Source organism: Manacus candei, unplaced genomic scaffold (genome assembly GCF_025592945.1).
Source record: "Manacus candei isolate 608988 ecotype Guabito, Panama unplaced genomic scaffold, ASM2559294v1 h1tg000159l, whole genome shotgun sequence".
NCBI lineage: Eukaryota > Metazoa > Chordata > Aves > Passeriformes > Pipridae > Manacus > Manacus candei.
Genome location: NW_026138207.1, coordinates 805,726 through 823,013, shown reverse-complemented (window position 1 = coordinate 823,013; position 17,288 = coordinate 805,726). Strand labels below are relative to the sequence as shown.

At 38.3% G+C, this 17,288-nt stretch overlaps 1 protein-coding gene across 4 annotated transcripts in view; it reads right to left on the bottom strand.

Moving 5' to 3' along the window:
- Nucleotides 1-17,288, bottom strand: part of MYO16 (myosin XVI) — a 355,407-nt gene that overhangs the window by 257,328 nt on the left and 80,791 nt on the right. For all 4 annotated transcript variants that reach the window (XM_051772798.1, XM_051772799.1, XM_051772797.1 and 1 more), the window contains exon 2: nt 14-277. In XM_051772798.1, the coding sequence (XP_051628758.1) occupies nt 14-239 (226 nt within the window). In that variant the 5' untranslated portion in view covers nt 240-277. The remainder of the gene's footprint in view (nt 1-13; nt 278-17,288) is intronic.

Sequence of the window (17,288 nt, the reverse complement as noted above, 5' to 3'; positions counted from 1 at the left end):
CATTACTACATACCTTCTTTATCATCGTGACGTATGATCGCATCCTGTATCATATCAGCAAGATTAAAACGAACTCGATGATTCTTTCCATGTTTCAGTTTTTTCACATAGCCCTCCCGTTTCTGGAAAGCTTTTTCTCGTTCATAATATGCCTTTATCTGGTCACAGCGCATCCGCTTCACCAGCCGCTGCCGCTGGCCAAGAGGGAGGGATTCCAGCAAGCACTGCTCAATTTCCATCTCATGGGTCCGAAAAACATTACATAGCTGGAAACAGCCTGTAAGAAATTGAAGGCAGACAAATCTAGATCATGCTTTCAAATGTGCCATGAAACCTCCACCAATTATTTTGTTGTTCTAACTATGTATAAGTCTACCACGTGAGCTCCACTTACTCAACCAATGCTGACTATAGAGAGCATATGTCATTGTCATTTACTTTTTGAACACAACACATAATTAATCCCATTAATCCCATGCATTTTTTTAAAAGCTACCTCAGTTTATGTGAACTGGTATGATGGAAGTCTTCCATCATCCCCATATCACCATTGGCCAATCAGAGCTCAAATCAGTTCAGCAGTTTAGTTACCTAGGTAGCCTCATCTCCTCGGACGGTAAGATTGACGGAGAGATAGGCAACAGGTTAGTAAAGGCATACAGTGCCTTCGGAAAGCTTCATAAAAGAGTTTGGTGAAATAAACACTTGAAGAAAAGTACAAAGATCAGCGTTTACAGAGCCATAGTACTGTCTACTCTCTTATAGAGATCTGAATCATGGGTCATCTACTGCCACCACCTGTGACTCCTAGAACGCTTCCATCAACGCTGCCTCCATACAATCCTAAACATCCACTGATCAGATTATGTGACTAATACATCTGTTCTAGAACAAGCAGCAATCAGAAGTATTGAGGCCATGTTGCTGAGAACACAGCTGTGTTGGGCAGGGCACATCTCAAGGATGAAGGACCACCGCCTCCCTAAGATCGTGCTCTATGGTGAACTTGCCACCAGTTGCCGCACAAGAGGAGCCCCGAAGAGAAGACTCCCTGAAACAATATCTCAGCCTTGGCCATATTGATCAACATAACTGGTCTACTCTGGCCTCCAGTCAGGAGGTCTGAAGACACACCATCTATAACGCTGCTGATGCCTTTGAGAAAGCACGCAGGATCACCCTTGAGGAGAAAAGACAACGCAGAAAGAATTGTGCCTTGCAGAATATACCACTTAAGGAGTTTTTCTGGTGTGCCTTTTGCAACCGGACAAAGTCTTTTGCTATCTTGTATTGGCCTTTTTAGCCACCAACGCACTTGTAACAAACGTGGGTAGAGCCATTCCCAAATCTTTGCTCGCAAAGCCTAGCCATGATGACCTCAGTTTATGTGAACAAATGTGAATAGAAAGTGGTCTAAAAATTCAAATGTGAGATGGGCAAAATATCTAAATATTTCAACGCAATTCAAGTAGCTCACACTTGCTTACAAACAAGAAACTATTATGAAGAGAAATGCCAGACTGATGCCCATGGTCCTTTTTTATTAATTTTCATCTTACTTTCAGTTGGTAAATCCCTGTATTTGCTGAGAAGAAAAACCATCATATCATAATTACAAAGAGTTCATTAGCATGCATTGGGTACTCAGGCAACTATCAAAAATACCAAAGTCATTTCAGATTCCTAACTATGTGTATATCTTTTTTTTTTTAATTTTTTAAAATTTTCACTGTATAGTTTTCAAAATTGATTCTTCTATTGTAACTGCCAGATACAGAAATCTTCATGTGGAAACTGATCACGAATGTGTCTTTGAATCAGTTACTCCTAACATTCAGAGCTTTACCTTTAAGTCAGATTCCTCATTTGCTGTTACCATTAAATTGCAATAACAGGTTACCATGACATTGCAATAAAACTGATGTTCTTTTCCAATAGGTTCTCTTTTCCACTGAGACTGAAGACTTTAGGAGACTACATGCTGCTAGTTGCTTTTCAGGGGACTGTTATGTTACAAAAGGAGTCTAGCAGACTGTCAGATAATTTTATTGCCGAAGTCCTTGAATATGAACCCACATCCATCAACAACATGCCCACCAACCTACCCTAAGACCTTTTGATGTGGTGGCTACAGACAACACAATCACTTCTGATTCTCATGTTCTGCTTTATATGTATAAATTTCCTTCATATGTGGTCTAGGTGCTCAAATTTGTAATCTCTAAGGATTGACTGCAGCCCAGATGAGGGAGGTTTTCTCTTAAGTTTGAAAGAAGGCCTCTTTGAAGGGGATGCAGACTCAATTCACCTTGGGCAGTCAAGAAATACCACAATTAAGCATTACTGTGCAACCTGTTGTGCTATATATGCAGTTACATTATCAAAGGACCCCTACCTCATTCAGGGTACTACCTGAGTAGTGTTGACTAAATGACCACTTTGTTTTCTCCTTGTTGTTTGACATGTGTTTAATCTACGGAGTACCATTCAAACCCTGCTCTGAAGGCATAATTAATAATTTCCCAACAGGCTTTTGTAAAGCTCACATCATCACAGCACATAAAAACTTCACAAATATTTCTTTATTTTCATTTAAAAAGACGGACAAAGGAACATTCTTATCTGCGTTCTCTTTCTCTATAGAAGAACTGAAAAACAATTATTTTCTTTTTAAAGTACTAATTTTGGGCAACCAGTTCAAGAATTATGTGTTCATTTCTTGAAATGTTTTGTTTTGCTTTAAAGGCATAGTATTCTATAAACTATTATGAATCACAAAACCATAATAAAATATTATCAAAGTGATAGTCCTAGGTCTGCATGCCAATCACTCTATAAACTATCTATACCATAATTATTTTCTATATTATTTGTTATATTATTTTATATTATAAATTTCATGTAACACAAATAATATATATTAGATATTATATATTCTATTATATATTATATGTATTCACTATGAATTAGAACTCAAGGTCTCAAACCAGACTTCCCAAAATTGAGGAGCACACATTTATCCAGTGCCCAGAGGGTCTTGCTGGAAACTCCATGACAGTCGCAGACATAGAATATAATTCTATGGGTCAGGTTCAAACAGTTTCTTTTAACATAGGCTAACCTCTCCCTATAATTTCTGTTCCTTTCTTAGCATGCCCTTCTACTTAGAAGAAAATGAGTTGTCAACCCAAAAACTGGAAACAAGTATTGGCTTGCATTAAGCCAAAACACAAACCCTTTCTTCCTGCATGTCAAAAACCATCAACTCCTTCTGTGAAAAATAAAATTTTCCGTTTGACCTTAAATGATATGTTTTACTTCATAGCAAAAATTATATGGTTTATTTCTTGTATTTCCTCATCGGAAGAGACAAGGAAATGAAAGGGTAGCTCCATAAAGCTGCAGAAGATGTAACTTTATTCCCTGTTTCAATCTCAGTGTTAAGAGCATTTAATCACATAAAAGATCTGTACTCAGACCATCCTCAGCATGAGGTAGTTTGCAACTGCATCTTCTTTCTCTCATGACAGGACTGAGGAATAAGCGAACTGCAAATCTTCTCTATTAAAAATGTTCTGCTATGTATAAAATATTTCAGTAGCCATGCCCACAGAGTTTAGCAATATCCTTGCTCTTCCTCAGCTTAGCTCACATGTAGCCTCTCTCTTAGGAGGAACTGGCAGTGTTCACTGCCACATCACAGCTGACACTGATGCAAGCTGTAGGACATCTGTCATCACAGTGGTCTTCTCATCCAGGGTGAGAAATCAAACAAATTAGCTTAATGCCTTGGTCAAACACAGCAAAGATGAGCTCACACAGCCAAATTCCAGTTTCAGGAAGGATGTGCCTCTTTGTGTCCTCTGCCTCTCCACTGGGATGACTTCAGCCTGTATGAATGTCCACCTATTTGCTCCATGAAGAACAGTGCTTGACTGCCAAAACTGGCCTCACATTGCAGTTTCCAGCATGTGGCCAGGGCCAAACAATTCAGGCTGATTGACAAAAGACCTCCATCCATTAGGGTACTGTTCTGAGCTGAAAAGTAATGAATTGCAGATGGAGTTTCTTCTCTCAGCACATCTGGAACCTGGTACATCCCAGATGATATCAGTATCTCACTGTGGATGTAACAGCTGGAGGTCAGCAACCTTGTTAGATTAAGCCTGAATTAAACAACATAGTATAGATGCAGACAAGGCAAACTCCCTGAATTAATCCTTCAGGTGCTCATCTCTAAGGCATGCAACATTCAGTCCCAGTTTTAGAACCAGGCAGATCTGTGTTGGCCTACTGAGCAGGGGAATCAACAACGGCACAAGAGGCAGAGCGCCTCGAGAGAGTTCAACTCAAACCCAGGAGGGTTATAGACATGGATCTGGAGGAAATTCCATGGACCGCTTCGTACCACTTGGAGCAGGGAGTTAGTCACCAACATTGGATCAGATAACCTTGTCTTGTCTAGCAGTCTTGAACACCTCTATCAACAGATTCTCCAAGTTCTCTGGGTAAACCGTTTCAGTGCTACACTGTCTTCTACCAAAAATACCTGGTTTTTTTGGTGGCCTTGTTACTATTGTCACTACTGAGAAGCCTTCAGCTTTGGCATGCCTGTTAGTTATCCTTCTGCTGCCCCCACTCCACTTCCTCAAGGTCCGTCTTACACTGGGGGGACCAAGACTAAACACATACTTGCAAGTGCAGCTTCACTAGCCCCATGTAGCAGCAGATAAACAGTTCCCCCCAACTGCTGGTTGTACACCTCCTAGTATAGCCCACTATGTGGTTTGCCTGATTCATCATCAGTGTGTAGGGCTGGCTTCCATTCAACTTTTTGTCCACTGTAACCCCTGCAAACTCTTCAGCAGGGTTGGAGCTCAGGTCAGGCAGTTCCCAGCCCATACCAATGCACAGGGTTAGTTTGCCTCAGGCATGAAAATATGCACTTCCCTTGTTGAACTACCTGAAGTTTCTGTCAACCCAATCCTCAGGATTAAGCTCTACCATTCGAAGTATGCCAACTACTCTGTCCTAACTGAGCACTGCCAACAGCAGCAACAACTTCCACTGTAAAGAAAACCTCCAGGAAAAAAAGAGGTGCTAAAATCCACAACTTTATTAGGCAGATGTAAACTGTTACTGTTTAGAGATTGACAACTCAGCTACAGACTCAAAAGCAAAGCTACTAGAGAACCTCTTAAAGGGTAACGTGCAGCAAGTCTGTCCATCTTTCCTTTCCCTTATATGAGAAAAATGGCACAAACTGCCATCATGAACTGGAAAAAAACACTGCATGAGACCCATTCAAATAGCAGAAGATATATGAAAAACATGTTCTCAACCAGAGTTGGTTTTGAGTATGCTAGTCAGGAGGCAGTGCGGTAACATGAGGAAAGGTTTGTTGGTAGCGAGAAAGGTTGCCTTCTGAATCAATCTGCATAGGAGTTTATATCTCATGATATATCATGTTTGAAGATTATTTTATGTGGTTCTTGCCTCAGTGTATGACGAATTACAGTTATGTACAGTGATTCAATAAGGTCACTGTCATTGTCATGGTATATTGCACCAGATAACACATTGGTAGTGTCTCCCATCAAAAAACTGAAAAAGCTTACCAAGTTATTTAATGAGATATTCTGGAAAAAAACAACTAGAATAAACAAGATTGTTGGTATATATACAGTTTTAAGGTCTGCATCTCCCATACAAGCACACAATACAAAAACCTTTATGAAACACTGAAATATCAAAACCAGAGAATTTTTTATTGTATTGCATTGGTTATTAACTAGTACAGGACAAAGGAAATCATTACCTCTGTAACCAACAGAAAAAAAATGTTTCAAGGGTGCCTGTTAGTGTAGAGCTGCTTCATTGCCTGGGTCCACCCTGGACCACAAGAAAAAGAAGAATTATAGCTACAAAACAACCTGTTCATAAAATTGTAGCAATTTACTCACCACTGGACAGATGCTAACTGCATCACAACACAAATTATGAGCTTAATCCTGCCTGTACAAACAAGAGATGTCTGAGTAAAGAGGAAATGTTTGCTTTGAATTGTCACTAGTTCTCACTGTGAAGATGAGAGAGGGAATATTTTGTGGCACTACAAGCACCAGCTCCTGAACAACACCAAGAGCATGGGAAAGGTGATGGAACACAAACAGAGAGAAAGAATGTGATTGCCACAGGTATTTTCTTCTATCTCCTGCAGGTGACTTAAGCCCAAGTAACTTTACAGTATGCAGGAACATTTTTGCCACACTTATTTTCAGTTTCCTTTATACTTCTGTTTCTTATGGCTTTATGTTAATTAATTTTAGTCACTTACTCTGGCATTTAAATTGGGATACTAGTCATCCTAAAAAAATGCGCCTCAGATGGTAATTCACATGACATGGGGGTGATTATGTTCCTGTCTAATCTGGGGCACAGGTCAGAATTCATTTCCGGAATGTGCAACTGAATGCCTACATACATGTTCTCATAGTTTTCCTCTCTGCTCAGATGTATTGTGACTTTTCATATGACATAAATATTTGCTCATTTGCCATTGTGATTCAGAGAAGTAAGTAAAAGTCTTGTACCCTGGGAATAGTGTGTTTCACAAAGTATCTCTTCATTAAAGGCAAATATCCAAACTGCTGACATTGCTCAATGCAGCAAGCATCTCAAGCAAAGTGACACAGAATGATTTGCTTGAAACTGCAAATTTCCAAATACTAAGGCAAATGCTTACCTTTATGTAAACATTTATGTTGATTTTGATGATATTTTAAACAATGAATAATGAAACTTCCAGATATTTGTAAGACTGTGGTCTTTACAAGCATTGAAACAAAGTGCAGAGGGCTTAAAATATCTGGAAAAATGGTAATCTGAGATTCTGAAAATGTATTGCTTGAGACTGCTACCTAAACAATATTCTAAGCATCTTGATCTCACTATAGGAAAAAGGGTAAAAAAACCTCCGAAATATACATTATGTTTAGTTTAGGTCCTGTGACACTTCAGCTCCGCTCTTGGTCTGTTCTTGCTAAAGATAATGATAGCAGCCCCTCTTCACAACTGCAATTAAACACGTACATTCTAATTTAGATACCTGAAATTGTCCTGAAATATAAAATATTTCAAAATTTCAACATTTTCAGTGAACTGTTAAATAGATTAGCATTCATTAAATAAATCAAGCCATTGTTTTTAATAAGGACTGTACTACTGTACAACACTTTTATAGCTGGCTAGCTAAACATAATCACAGTACTAACAAAGTAATGTGGAAAAGGCATGAAGTGAGCAGCAAATGCTTTGGCACTTACAGACCAAGGTACATGGATGGTGTAAATCAGTGCAGCTTCATCTAGTTCAAAAAGTTACATTAATGTACACTCCACGTTTTCAAACAGAAATCAGATGAGAAACTAAAGCACTGACCCTTTCAGTAATGCACTTTGCTGTTAGACATAATGACTTCACTATATGGGAGGATTTTCTGCTACTAGCAATGGATATTATTTAAATGTATTATGTTAAATTAGAAATAATAATTTATTAGTATTTATGCACCTGAACTGAATTCCATATGAAATCAGTGATAAAAATATTATAGCCTAACCAAAGTCATGGTGTCTGAACCACAGATCAACGCATTTTTTACAGGTGTCCTCTTCACAAATTATTATGTATTGCCTACTCATCTTCCAGTTTCAAAAAGAAATACTTCCTAGCCACAGAAGGGGTTAGCTTAGTTTAAATCCATCTCAAATTGCAGCGTTAAGGTCAGTATTAAACTACTTAGATTTGAAAATCCTTTGTTCAGCACAGAAAAAATTACTTACCATGTGAACAGCCTCTCCATTGCATTTCTTATGCTGTGACTGAGTCGTGGTGCTCGTAACCACTCAGCCTGACTTTCACAGCTAAAACGCTTTCATCAGGTCACCAGTGCTCTGCTCACCGTAGCAACGAACTTAGTCCTTTTCTTTTTTCTTGGTATCCCTTCCCACCCCAAAAGCAGATAATCATGAGGGAGCAGTATAAATGTAAACTATTTACCTTCTAAAGAATTCAAAGAATTCAATTAATGCCAGGTCCTCTGAGAATAAACTACATTGCAGTAAAGGAACTGATGTGCTTCTTCTGTTCTTGGCTTCACAGAGCTTCTTTCAGGTGTAATAGGAAACAGGTCTTTTAAATGGCATGATACACAAAGCTTCCTCAATTTCTGTTTAATACCCAATTCTGTCTTTGTTGAAGAGCAATCCTGAGCATATTCGAGCAACCATCCTCTTATAAAACCTTACTCCCGTGTGATGTTCTTCAAGAGCCTTTTGATGTGACTAGACTGGTAAGCAGGATCTGCAATCAATTTCCAGCTTGATACCAAGTAAAAGTTACTTATCAGACTATTAATCAACTCTACATGCTTTCTAATAGACTCTGCTACCTATCTATCAGCAATTCAGTGAAGTTATAGTGGATTCTATAAAAATTTATTATATTAAATCAAAGAATCAACCACTTTGGGATCTTGCCATTGTAGTGATAGAAGAGAGCCTGAATAATATCTAATTAAATATAATGGAGGGCTCTACCCTGTCATTTGTGATTTATGTTATGTAGCAGTCTGTAACATATTTTATGTTCTAAGTAAAATTCATTAACTGTGTGCCAGCTTATTCAATAAATGTAGCCAAACTGTTTGCCTGTGCATTGACCTTTGGTGTGATAAAACACGGGTTTCAAATACATGCATAAGTGGTTCTTTCCATTTTTTAGAAATAAAAATAATCATTATTATTTCCTTTTGCCTGTCTTGAAGCACAGGGAACTCAAAAGTCTGAATGGTTTGTGAGGAAGTCTGTATATCCCAGAGCAGCAGTCCTCATCTGTGGACCACATCCAGGAACTGCATGAATGCAAGCAAAATGAACACTGTTTATTTTGGTAAAGTTGCTATCTCAATAGCCTCTCTACTGCCGTCATCCTTCTATACTCCCTATACTCCCCTGGACAATGAGACAAAGGTGCAGTCTGGATTCCCACAAACCACAGCATACTTCAAGTACTTTCTCTTGCAAACATCAGAACCTTTTGTGAAACAAACTAAAACACCATTGTCTGCTCTGGAGCACTGAGAGTTTCCAACTGAAAAGACTGCACACTCTCAGATATGAGTAAAACGCATTAACCCATTCATCTCTTCTCACAGAATATCCCAGAGAAGTCCTCTAGAAAAAAAATAGCTTCTACTAGTCCTTGCACAGACCTAGCTGTCTTTGTTTGGCTGCAATACAAAACTTATGAAGTTGCAACTAAGCTTTGAAAATAATGGTCATTTCCTTACAGTGCAGTAAATGGAGATGTAATAACACATTCATCTCTGGTCCACACTTTCAGATAGAGGGCAGAGAGGAGGGGAGGATGTGCACCTGGGAACAGATGCACTGGAAAATTCTTTCTGTCATCACAGTATAATATAAAGGGCTTGTTATACACTCATCACAATAAGTGATGAAAAACACTATGACTGTTGCTAATACTTGTAAATCTGCCACTTGGAAGAGTGATTTAACACATAGGCGCACAGTGAGAAGAAGTCAAAACTACAGTTGAAACACCCCCCAGGTAAGTTAAACGGCAGCAGCGACAATCAACTGTTTTACTGCTTGAATAAAGAAACAAGAAATCAGATTGCTTCAAAATCTGGGAAAATTCTTTCATCACAGATATTCTCAGATATCACTAGTTAGGCTGCAAATATGCCAGGGATCAAGAGGCATATAGCATATGAGAAGTACAGAAAACACAGAAGAAAAACACATAAATCAAAATTAGAAAGAGCCTGAATGAATAAAATTCAGTAAAAAAAAAAATATATGTGAATGAAGACAAAGACGATATTGAGTATCATACATCATAGAGAGTTAAAAGCCACAAGGGAAACACTGGTTCACAGGCCTAACCATAAGGACTGGCAAGCACAGAGGAAAGGAAATCCTATGCCAAGTGAACTGTGGTTCTACATGCACTCTAATAATTTACAGAGATTACTGTAAAGTAAAAGCAGATGGAAAAGTAGTTTACAGCACACTGCAGCTAACAAAAATTCTGCAGCTGACCTAATATGTAGGCCTTTGGTCACTGTTCAGTGTACATCAAGGGACTGTCGCCTCAGTTTTTAAATAGAAAGATGATTGGAAACAGGCTCTCCTCCTTTCTGCAGAAAGGCAACTTATCTAGAATATTGTATTCAATTCTAGACACTCAAATTGGAGCAGTTCAAAAGAAACTACCACAAATGGTTCTGGGGCCTGAGGGACTGATTTATGAGGAAAGATGAAAAGAATTAAATATGCATAGCTTAGCTAAGCAGTGACTAAGGAGAGAGAAAAGTTAACAGAAACTTAAAGAGTGAAAGGGAAAAAGAAAGATTATATAGCATAAGAATGAAGGGAATTTGGAACAATAAAATTAATTTAATATAGTGCAGACTTAGGCAGAGTACTGAGATAAAAATAGCACGCATGGATGAGATTAACAGGTAAGACCACTAGATTCCTTGTTTGGTGTACTGGGTGGACAGCTACACAAAGCACCAATGTGGGCACTGCAGCTCAATGTTTCTGGCATTCAGATCAGCTCAGTCACTCAACCCTGACAGCTCCAAATAGCCCTGTGAAGTTCTGTAAAGAGAACCTGCCAGTAAAGTGGAGAAGCAATGCATGAGAATTTCTGGAGTGTAGAACTACACCACTGGCATCTGAAAGGCTTCTCTCCCTTGCACTGGGAGGGCAGTTATTGGGTATGTCCTAGGTAAGCCTGGGCTATGGCTGTGGTTGCTAGTCTGAGCTGGATTCTCATGGATAAATGAAAATGAAAGCAGTTAGCAGCCATCTTGACAAGAGAATTTACAATAGTCTGTAAGGTCACCTTCCACATCTACCATCTACCATTATACTTGTGGTCACATAATACTACAGCATGTACATATTAAGAAAAAGAAGCAAAGATAAGCACAGTCACACTTGATTGTTAACATGCACAGTAATTTCATTTCTGGGTTAAATTAAAATGGGGAAATATAGAGGAGGAAGATGAGAAGGAGAAGTAGGACAAGAAGGAGGAGAAGAAGAAGAAGAAAGAAGAAGAGAGTGGAAGAAGAAACAAGTGAACAGCTTCAGCTCGTTTCACCAACTGAAAAAGAGCACAGAGTCAAAGGATGGACTATAATCTACACAAATCTTCAAACTCTACTTAGGGAGTAACTGGACAAATATAAATAATGCTTCACAGTTATTGAAGAAACTGAAATAGAAATCAAAGAGAAATTATTATGGCAGCAGCATTACTGCTTACAAGACAAAAAGGTGTCACTCTAAGACACAATAAATCTACATACTCATTGGTGATTAAGAGGAATTAAGACACTTAGTTTGCCTTAAGAACTTTACTTTTCACAACTGTCTATATGACTTAACCATATCACTTCTGTAACTAACATTAGTACTGCAGCTAACAAAATCAGATAATTGTGTCCAAAGGAAAGCACCTTAGAAAAAAGCTATTAATGTGCACTCTGAATGTAAAATGTCTCTCATTTCATAAAAATGATTGTTCAGTGATACATTGTTTTTGCCTATTTTCTTAGAGCCTCCTGCAATAATAATAATACCTGAAAACAACAATGCTACTCTTTCCACAAAGATAGATAAAAGAGAAAATTTCTACATGCCTGCCTCCCTCCTTCCTTATCATCAGCTTAGATGTCAACATTTACAAAACTTTTACAGGAGAAAGCTTTGATAGTTTTTATAGTAAAGAGATCACATTTGAAAGACATTGATTAACTTTCAAAATATGACCTTAATGTATTGCTCCATTTTCTGTAGATGTTTTTACAAGGTCCCATATATATTTTATATGTCACACTTCATAACAAGATTTGCACCAAATGGGACCACAGCAGGAGTCCACCAACCTGAGGTGGTATGGCCCAGATCTATTCCTGTCAACGTGCTCTGAATACTGCTTCAATTTCTTCTGAAATGTCATACTGCATAGAGAGACATTCATAATAGGATGTACAACCAAAGATATGACTCCATCTTTTCCTTTTTCCGAAGAATAACATTTTTTGTTTTAAAATCAACTATGAAGTAAAAGAGAGTGAAGTACACTTCCAAGTGGAAACCCTACATGAACGTCTGTATTCTAGCTGGGTAAAAAGCTAGTAACAAATGACCAAGTGCTCTTCTACTTCTGTGTTGTGCCCTCCTGCCCACGCACCTTGCCAGGTCCCATTCTTACTGGCCAAAAAGAGGTTTAAAATGGACTGCGTCCCACATCTCTGAATCATCCTACAGATGGGGGAAATTATCAGGGACAGTTTTCTTCAGCATACAAGAATGGCACTGGCAAGGAAAACAGTTTTGGTGATACTACTTGCATTTGTGTTTCTGCAAGTGACAACAGACTGATCCATATAATCTCTTAGCTGAGGGTATGTGCACTAGTCAAAATAATAGTACTTGAGGGTTTCTTCAAGCAAGTCTTATTTTGCTGTTGTTTGCACTGAAGGTATTTGCTTGAAAGCAAACAAATGCAAAATACACCTTTTAATATAAAACAGTTGAACATAATTTTTTTTTAATTGGTGGTGATCCTTTATGATACATTAAAAAACTTGTTAGGACAGCTCTTTATTTGCTCCAAATCAAACTAAACTTCTGTTGACTTAATTATTTCCACTTGTTTAAGAACAAATCAGAATTAGTTCAAATTTTACTTGCTTTAAAATAACCACACTTATACTGTGGCAATTTTGATGCAGGTGTTAATTGAATTATCGCAAATATTTTCTGTTTTGGTTTTGCAACTTAGCAACTGTCCAAATTTACCGTGATGCCATATATTATTTTGTATGAAACAAGAAAGAAAAATAATTTTGACTAACTGGAGCTATTTCACAATTGAAAATATGTTTTCTAGTCTCAAAATTTTCGCAAACTTTGTGAGGAAAAGTGGCTATATTGCTACAATCTCATAAGAGGAAAAAGAGAGGGTTGGGGGGGTGTTGGTTTGCTTTTTTTTCTGCTCTCCGTTCTTGCAGAAATCTTCTCAAAAAATGTAATATAAAAATTTGAAGTTTCACACATGCTGTGCCAATATGGTGAGAAAATATGGTACTTTGACCTTTACAATCTTATTTCATCTGATTTTCGGGGTGGCTAGACTTCTTTGCTGTTGGCAGAATTAGTACATTAGAAGAAAAAAGCACTCCAAATACCAAAATTATCAAAGATTTCTTTAAAATTTCCTTACAAGGTCACAGCAAAGTTTTCCACAGAAAGTGCTGAAACTTTCCTCCCATGACAATTTTTTTTTACAGTGAGAAACAAAATTATGACATATAAATATTTGGTGGATGACTGTGATTTCCACTAAAATATTATAACTAGAACCTATTTTTAGTTGAATACAAAGCTGGAAATGTTATAGCTCTCAATTGTCCAAGTTAATATTGCTACTTCTGTTATTTCGAAGTGTATTTTTCCAAAAACCAATGCAATGTAAATCTTCATTGTAATATAATTTCCAAACGCTATTCTAAGTGGTTGCCATTGTTAGGAAAGTTGTTAGTTGTTACTCTGAGGAAAGTTTTACTTACTTGGAGGCACACTTGGCAAATTATTAGATCACTGGTACTACATGGTAATTGCCAAGATAATTTGGTTGTTGCCAACATTTTTCTAAGTATCACTTCCTATGTCTAAATACAGATATTTTTACCTCTTTCCTGGCATCCAGTGTCATGATCTTTAACTTTTTAAATTTAGATGAGGTAGAAAATTAATTAAAATTAAAAAATAATGTTGAGTTTCTCTCATTGTCACATGAGTTCAGCAACTGGAGAATAAAAGTAAATAAATGCATCTAGGATCATCAGGTGGTACAGATGTACTAGCATTCATAAGTGGTAAATAATTTCCTATTTTCCTTTGTCCTGCACCTATCCCGTGGTGACAGTGAGAAACAGAGACACAAATAGTGAAAATATTTTTACAAAAGTAAAAATATCCTAATCGTGGCTCTATTTGTATCAAGGTTAGTAAGATAAAACCCATTTGTTCTTGACTGCATAATTATAAACCTAATTTTCTAGATATCCTTCATGACATCTGAATTATCATACTGACCAAGCTTTTTAAAAAAAAGTCTGCACTGTCTATCACTGATGCAAATTCAGTCTGTCAAAATGGAGTAAGAAATACCATGTATTGTCTTTGCATTCATTTATGAATTTTTACACTATAAGCTTCTCAAACAAATATCTTTCATCAAAATCTCTTTATCCCCTCAGAATTGCTTTATGTATCTTCACAGGACCTAAAAACTCCCAAGCAATGGCTCATTATACAGAGCCGCTCCTCCTACTCTTTCAGGACTCCCAGGGAAGATGACTCCTGCCTCTGCCTCCCAGCCTCATTTTCAGCAGGCAGGGTCTCTCAGTCATGCTGAGCATCTCATTTCAGTAACAATCTTAACCTCATGCCACAGGTCACAGTGTTATAAGGATGTACGAGGAAAAGGAGTATTTTCCAGCAGCCATGCTGTACTTAGCTCTCATTGCAGAAATAAACCATGACACGAGAGTTAGCAGACACCAGCATGAACTATCAACCTAAACAAATGGGATATATGTTGAATAAAGACTGGCACACACATCCTCCTCCTCTTTATAATTCTACTTCCCACCACCTGCACAATTGTTACTATTTTGTCCCTTGAGCTCTTCATTGGAGGCAGAGGACATGTCCAAGAGGACATGAGAATTCTCTGTAACATCAGAATATACACTAAATAAATTAATAACACCTCCTGACCAACCCTGGAATAGAAGAAATCTTGTTCACAGGAAGGAGAAAACTTCAAAGAACTTTGCTAGTTCTCTCATGTCACTAACCATCCAGCGTGACAGAATACCTACATGTTACCATTACTTGGGTCATCACAGATTCTGTACATGCTCCCAGAGAGGTGAAGGATTCCTGTGTCACAGACTAACTACAGGTCTCCAACTTTCTTTTCAGGTTCCTCTTCTCTTCTTATTCAGTCTAAACTAATAACCCACTCTACTGAAATACAGATGAAATTTTCACAGGCCTTACTGTCTCACACCAAGAAAGCTGACACGAAGGTATCACGTTTCACCCACAGTATTACTTCATCCATGGGAGAATCAAGTTCAAGTCTCTATCTGCTGAAAACTGAAACTAATGTATCATATCACATCTTTCCCCAACCCTTTCTAAGTTGCATAAGGTTCAGGCAGAGCTACTGCTGTGGCACATGTTTGGAGCCTGGCAAGACTCTGGTTGAATCCCTAGGGAAAACCAGAGAGACTGAATTTAAAGTGCTAAATGAGTGTTTAGAACGATACACATCTTTCCACCAAAGTAGACGGGAATGTGCTAATACATTCTGTCCTATAACCCTGCTGAAGAGGAACAGGCACCACCACGGGTGAAACTCTCATCCAACTATGTTGAGAGTTCTACTAGTTAATAATTTTATTGAAATAGAAAATGTCTTGAAACAGCAAGCTACGGAAAAGAGCGGTAAAATTAAACAAAATGTAAATCATAAAAATAATCCACAGAATTTACTCTCATTCATAAATATGTGAGCAATTTTGTTATAAAGCCTTGAATTTAGTGTGAAAAAAACACAAGATGACATCTGTAAGTACGCTACTGCTGGCTTCTGCCTTTCAAGATGAAGTATATGACTAAGGTCTCTGCCACTGCAGACTAAAGTCAAGACAATGTTTTTGTCATGTAAGGACAGACTTCTGTAGTATATGGACTTGTTAAGTACTATGATTAGGAGGCAGAAAAAAAAAGAATAGTTGAGATGACAAGATATCCAAAGAGGATACAGCAAAATTTAAAGGCCAAACCTTTCAGTGCATCTTTCAGTGTAGCTTGAAAAGTGGGCCTATGGGAACCTCATGAGGTTTAACAAGGCCAAGTTCAAGGTGCTGCACCTGGCTCGGGACAACTCCCAGTATCTATGCAGGCTGAGGGCTGAATGGTTTGAGAGCAGGTGTGCCAAGAAGGACTTGGGCATGCTGGTGGATAAGAAGCTGGACATGACCCAGCAATGTGTACTTGCAGCCCAGAAAGCCAATCATGTCCTGGGTTGTATCAAAACAAGCGGGGCCAGCAGGTCGAGGGAGATGATTCCCCACTCTGGTGAGATGCCACATGGAGTGCTGCATCCAGCTCTGTGGCCTCCAATATACAAGAACATAGAGCAAGTCCAGAGAAGGCCCACAAAGATCATTACAGGGTGGGAGCACCTCTCCTATGAAGACAGGCTGAGAGAGCTGGGGTTGTTTAGCCTGGAGAAGAGAAGGGTTGACCTTACTGTGGCTTTCCAATACCTAAGAGAGCTGAAGAGGGACTTTTTACAGGGGCATGTTGTGATAGGACAGGGGGGAATGGCTGTAAGCTGATAGAGGGTAGGTTTAGATTAGGTATCAGGAAGAAATTCTTTACTGTGAGGGTGGTAAGGCACTGGAACAGGTTGTCCAGAGAAGCTGCGGATCACCTGTCCCTGGAAGTGTTCAAGGCCAGGTTGGATGGGGCTTGGAGCAACCTGGTCAAGTGGAAGGTGTACCTGTCCATGGCAGAGGGGTTGGAACTAGATGATCTTTCAGCTGCCTTCCAACTCAAACCATTCTATGACTTTATGTTCTTCTACTCTTAATTAATTTTCTTCATGGACAGTCCTTGCCAGGTAGCAGATGCTGAAGGTAATAAGGGCTAGATGTTGAAGAGAATAATTCTATTTATTTTATATCTTGTTTCAAATCCTAAATAAAATTTACCTAATTAGTATTTCAATCCCAAATCTCTGTAATCATTGCTCTGTAACAGAGCACAATGCAGTGTTTCATAACTCATACAAAGGAGATAAAGGAAATGGAAGCAGAGATAAACCAGAAAGAATAGATGTTCAGATTTGATCTTAATATTTGGATAAATTCACTTGGCTCAGACTTCCAGTTGGTGTGACTATAACTCCTTATAGCAAGGTTTTAATTCTGTTTGCATTTATGCACCTTTATAGCATTTGCAGCAGAAATCAGACTCTCGAATAATAAACTTAAGCCTCCTTAGTAAAATATTGTTTTTCTTAGTTGTCTATGTGGATTTCTCAGAGGATGTCCAGAGCACAGGTGGAAACTCAATGCCATAACATGTAAATGCTGATAT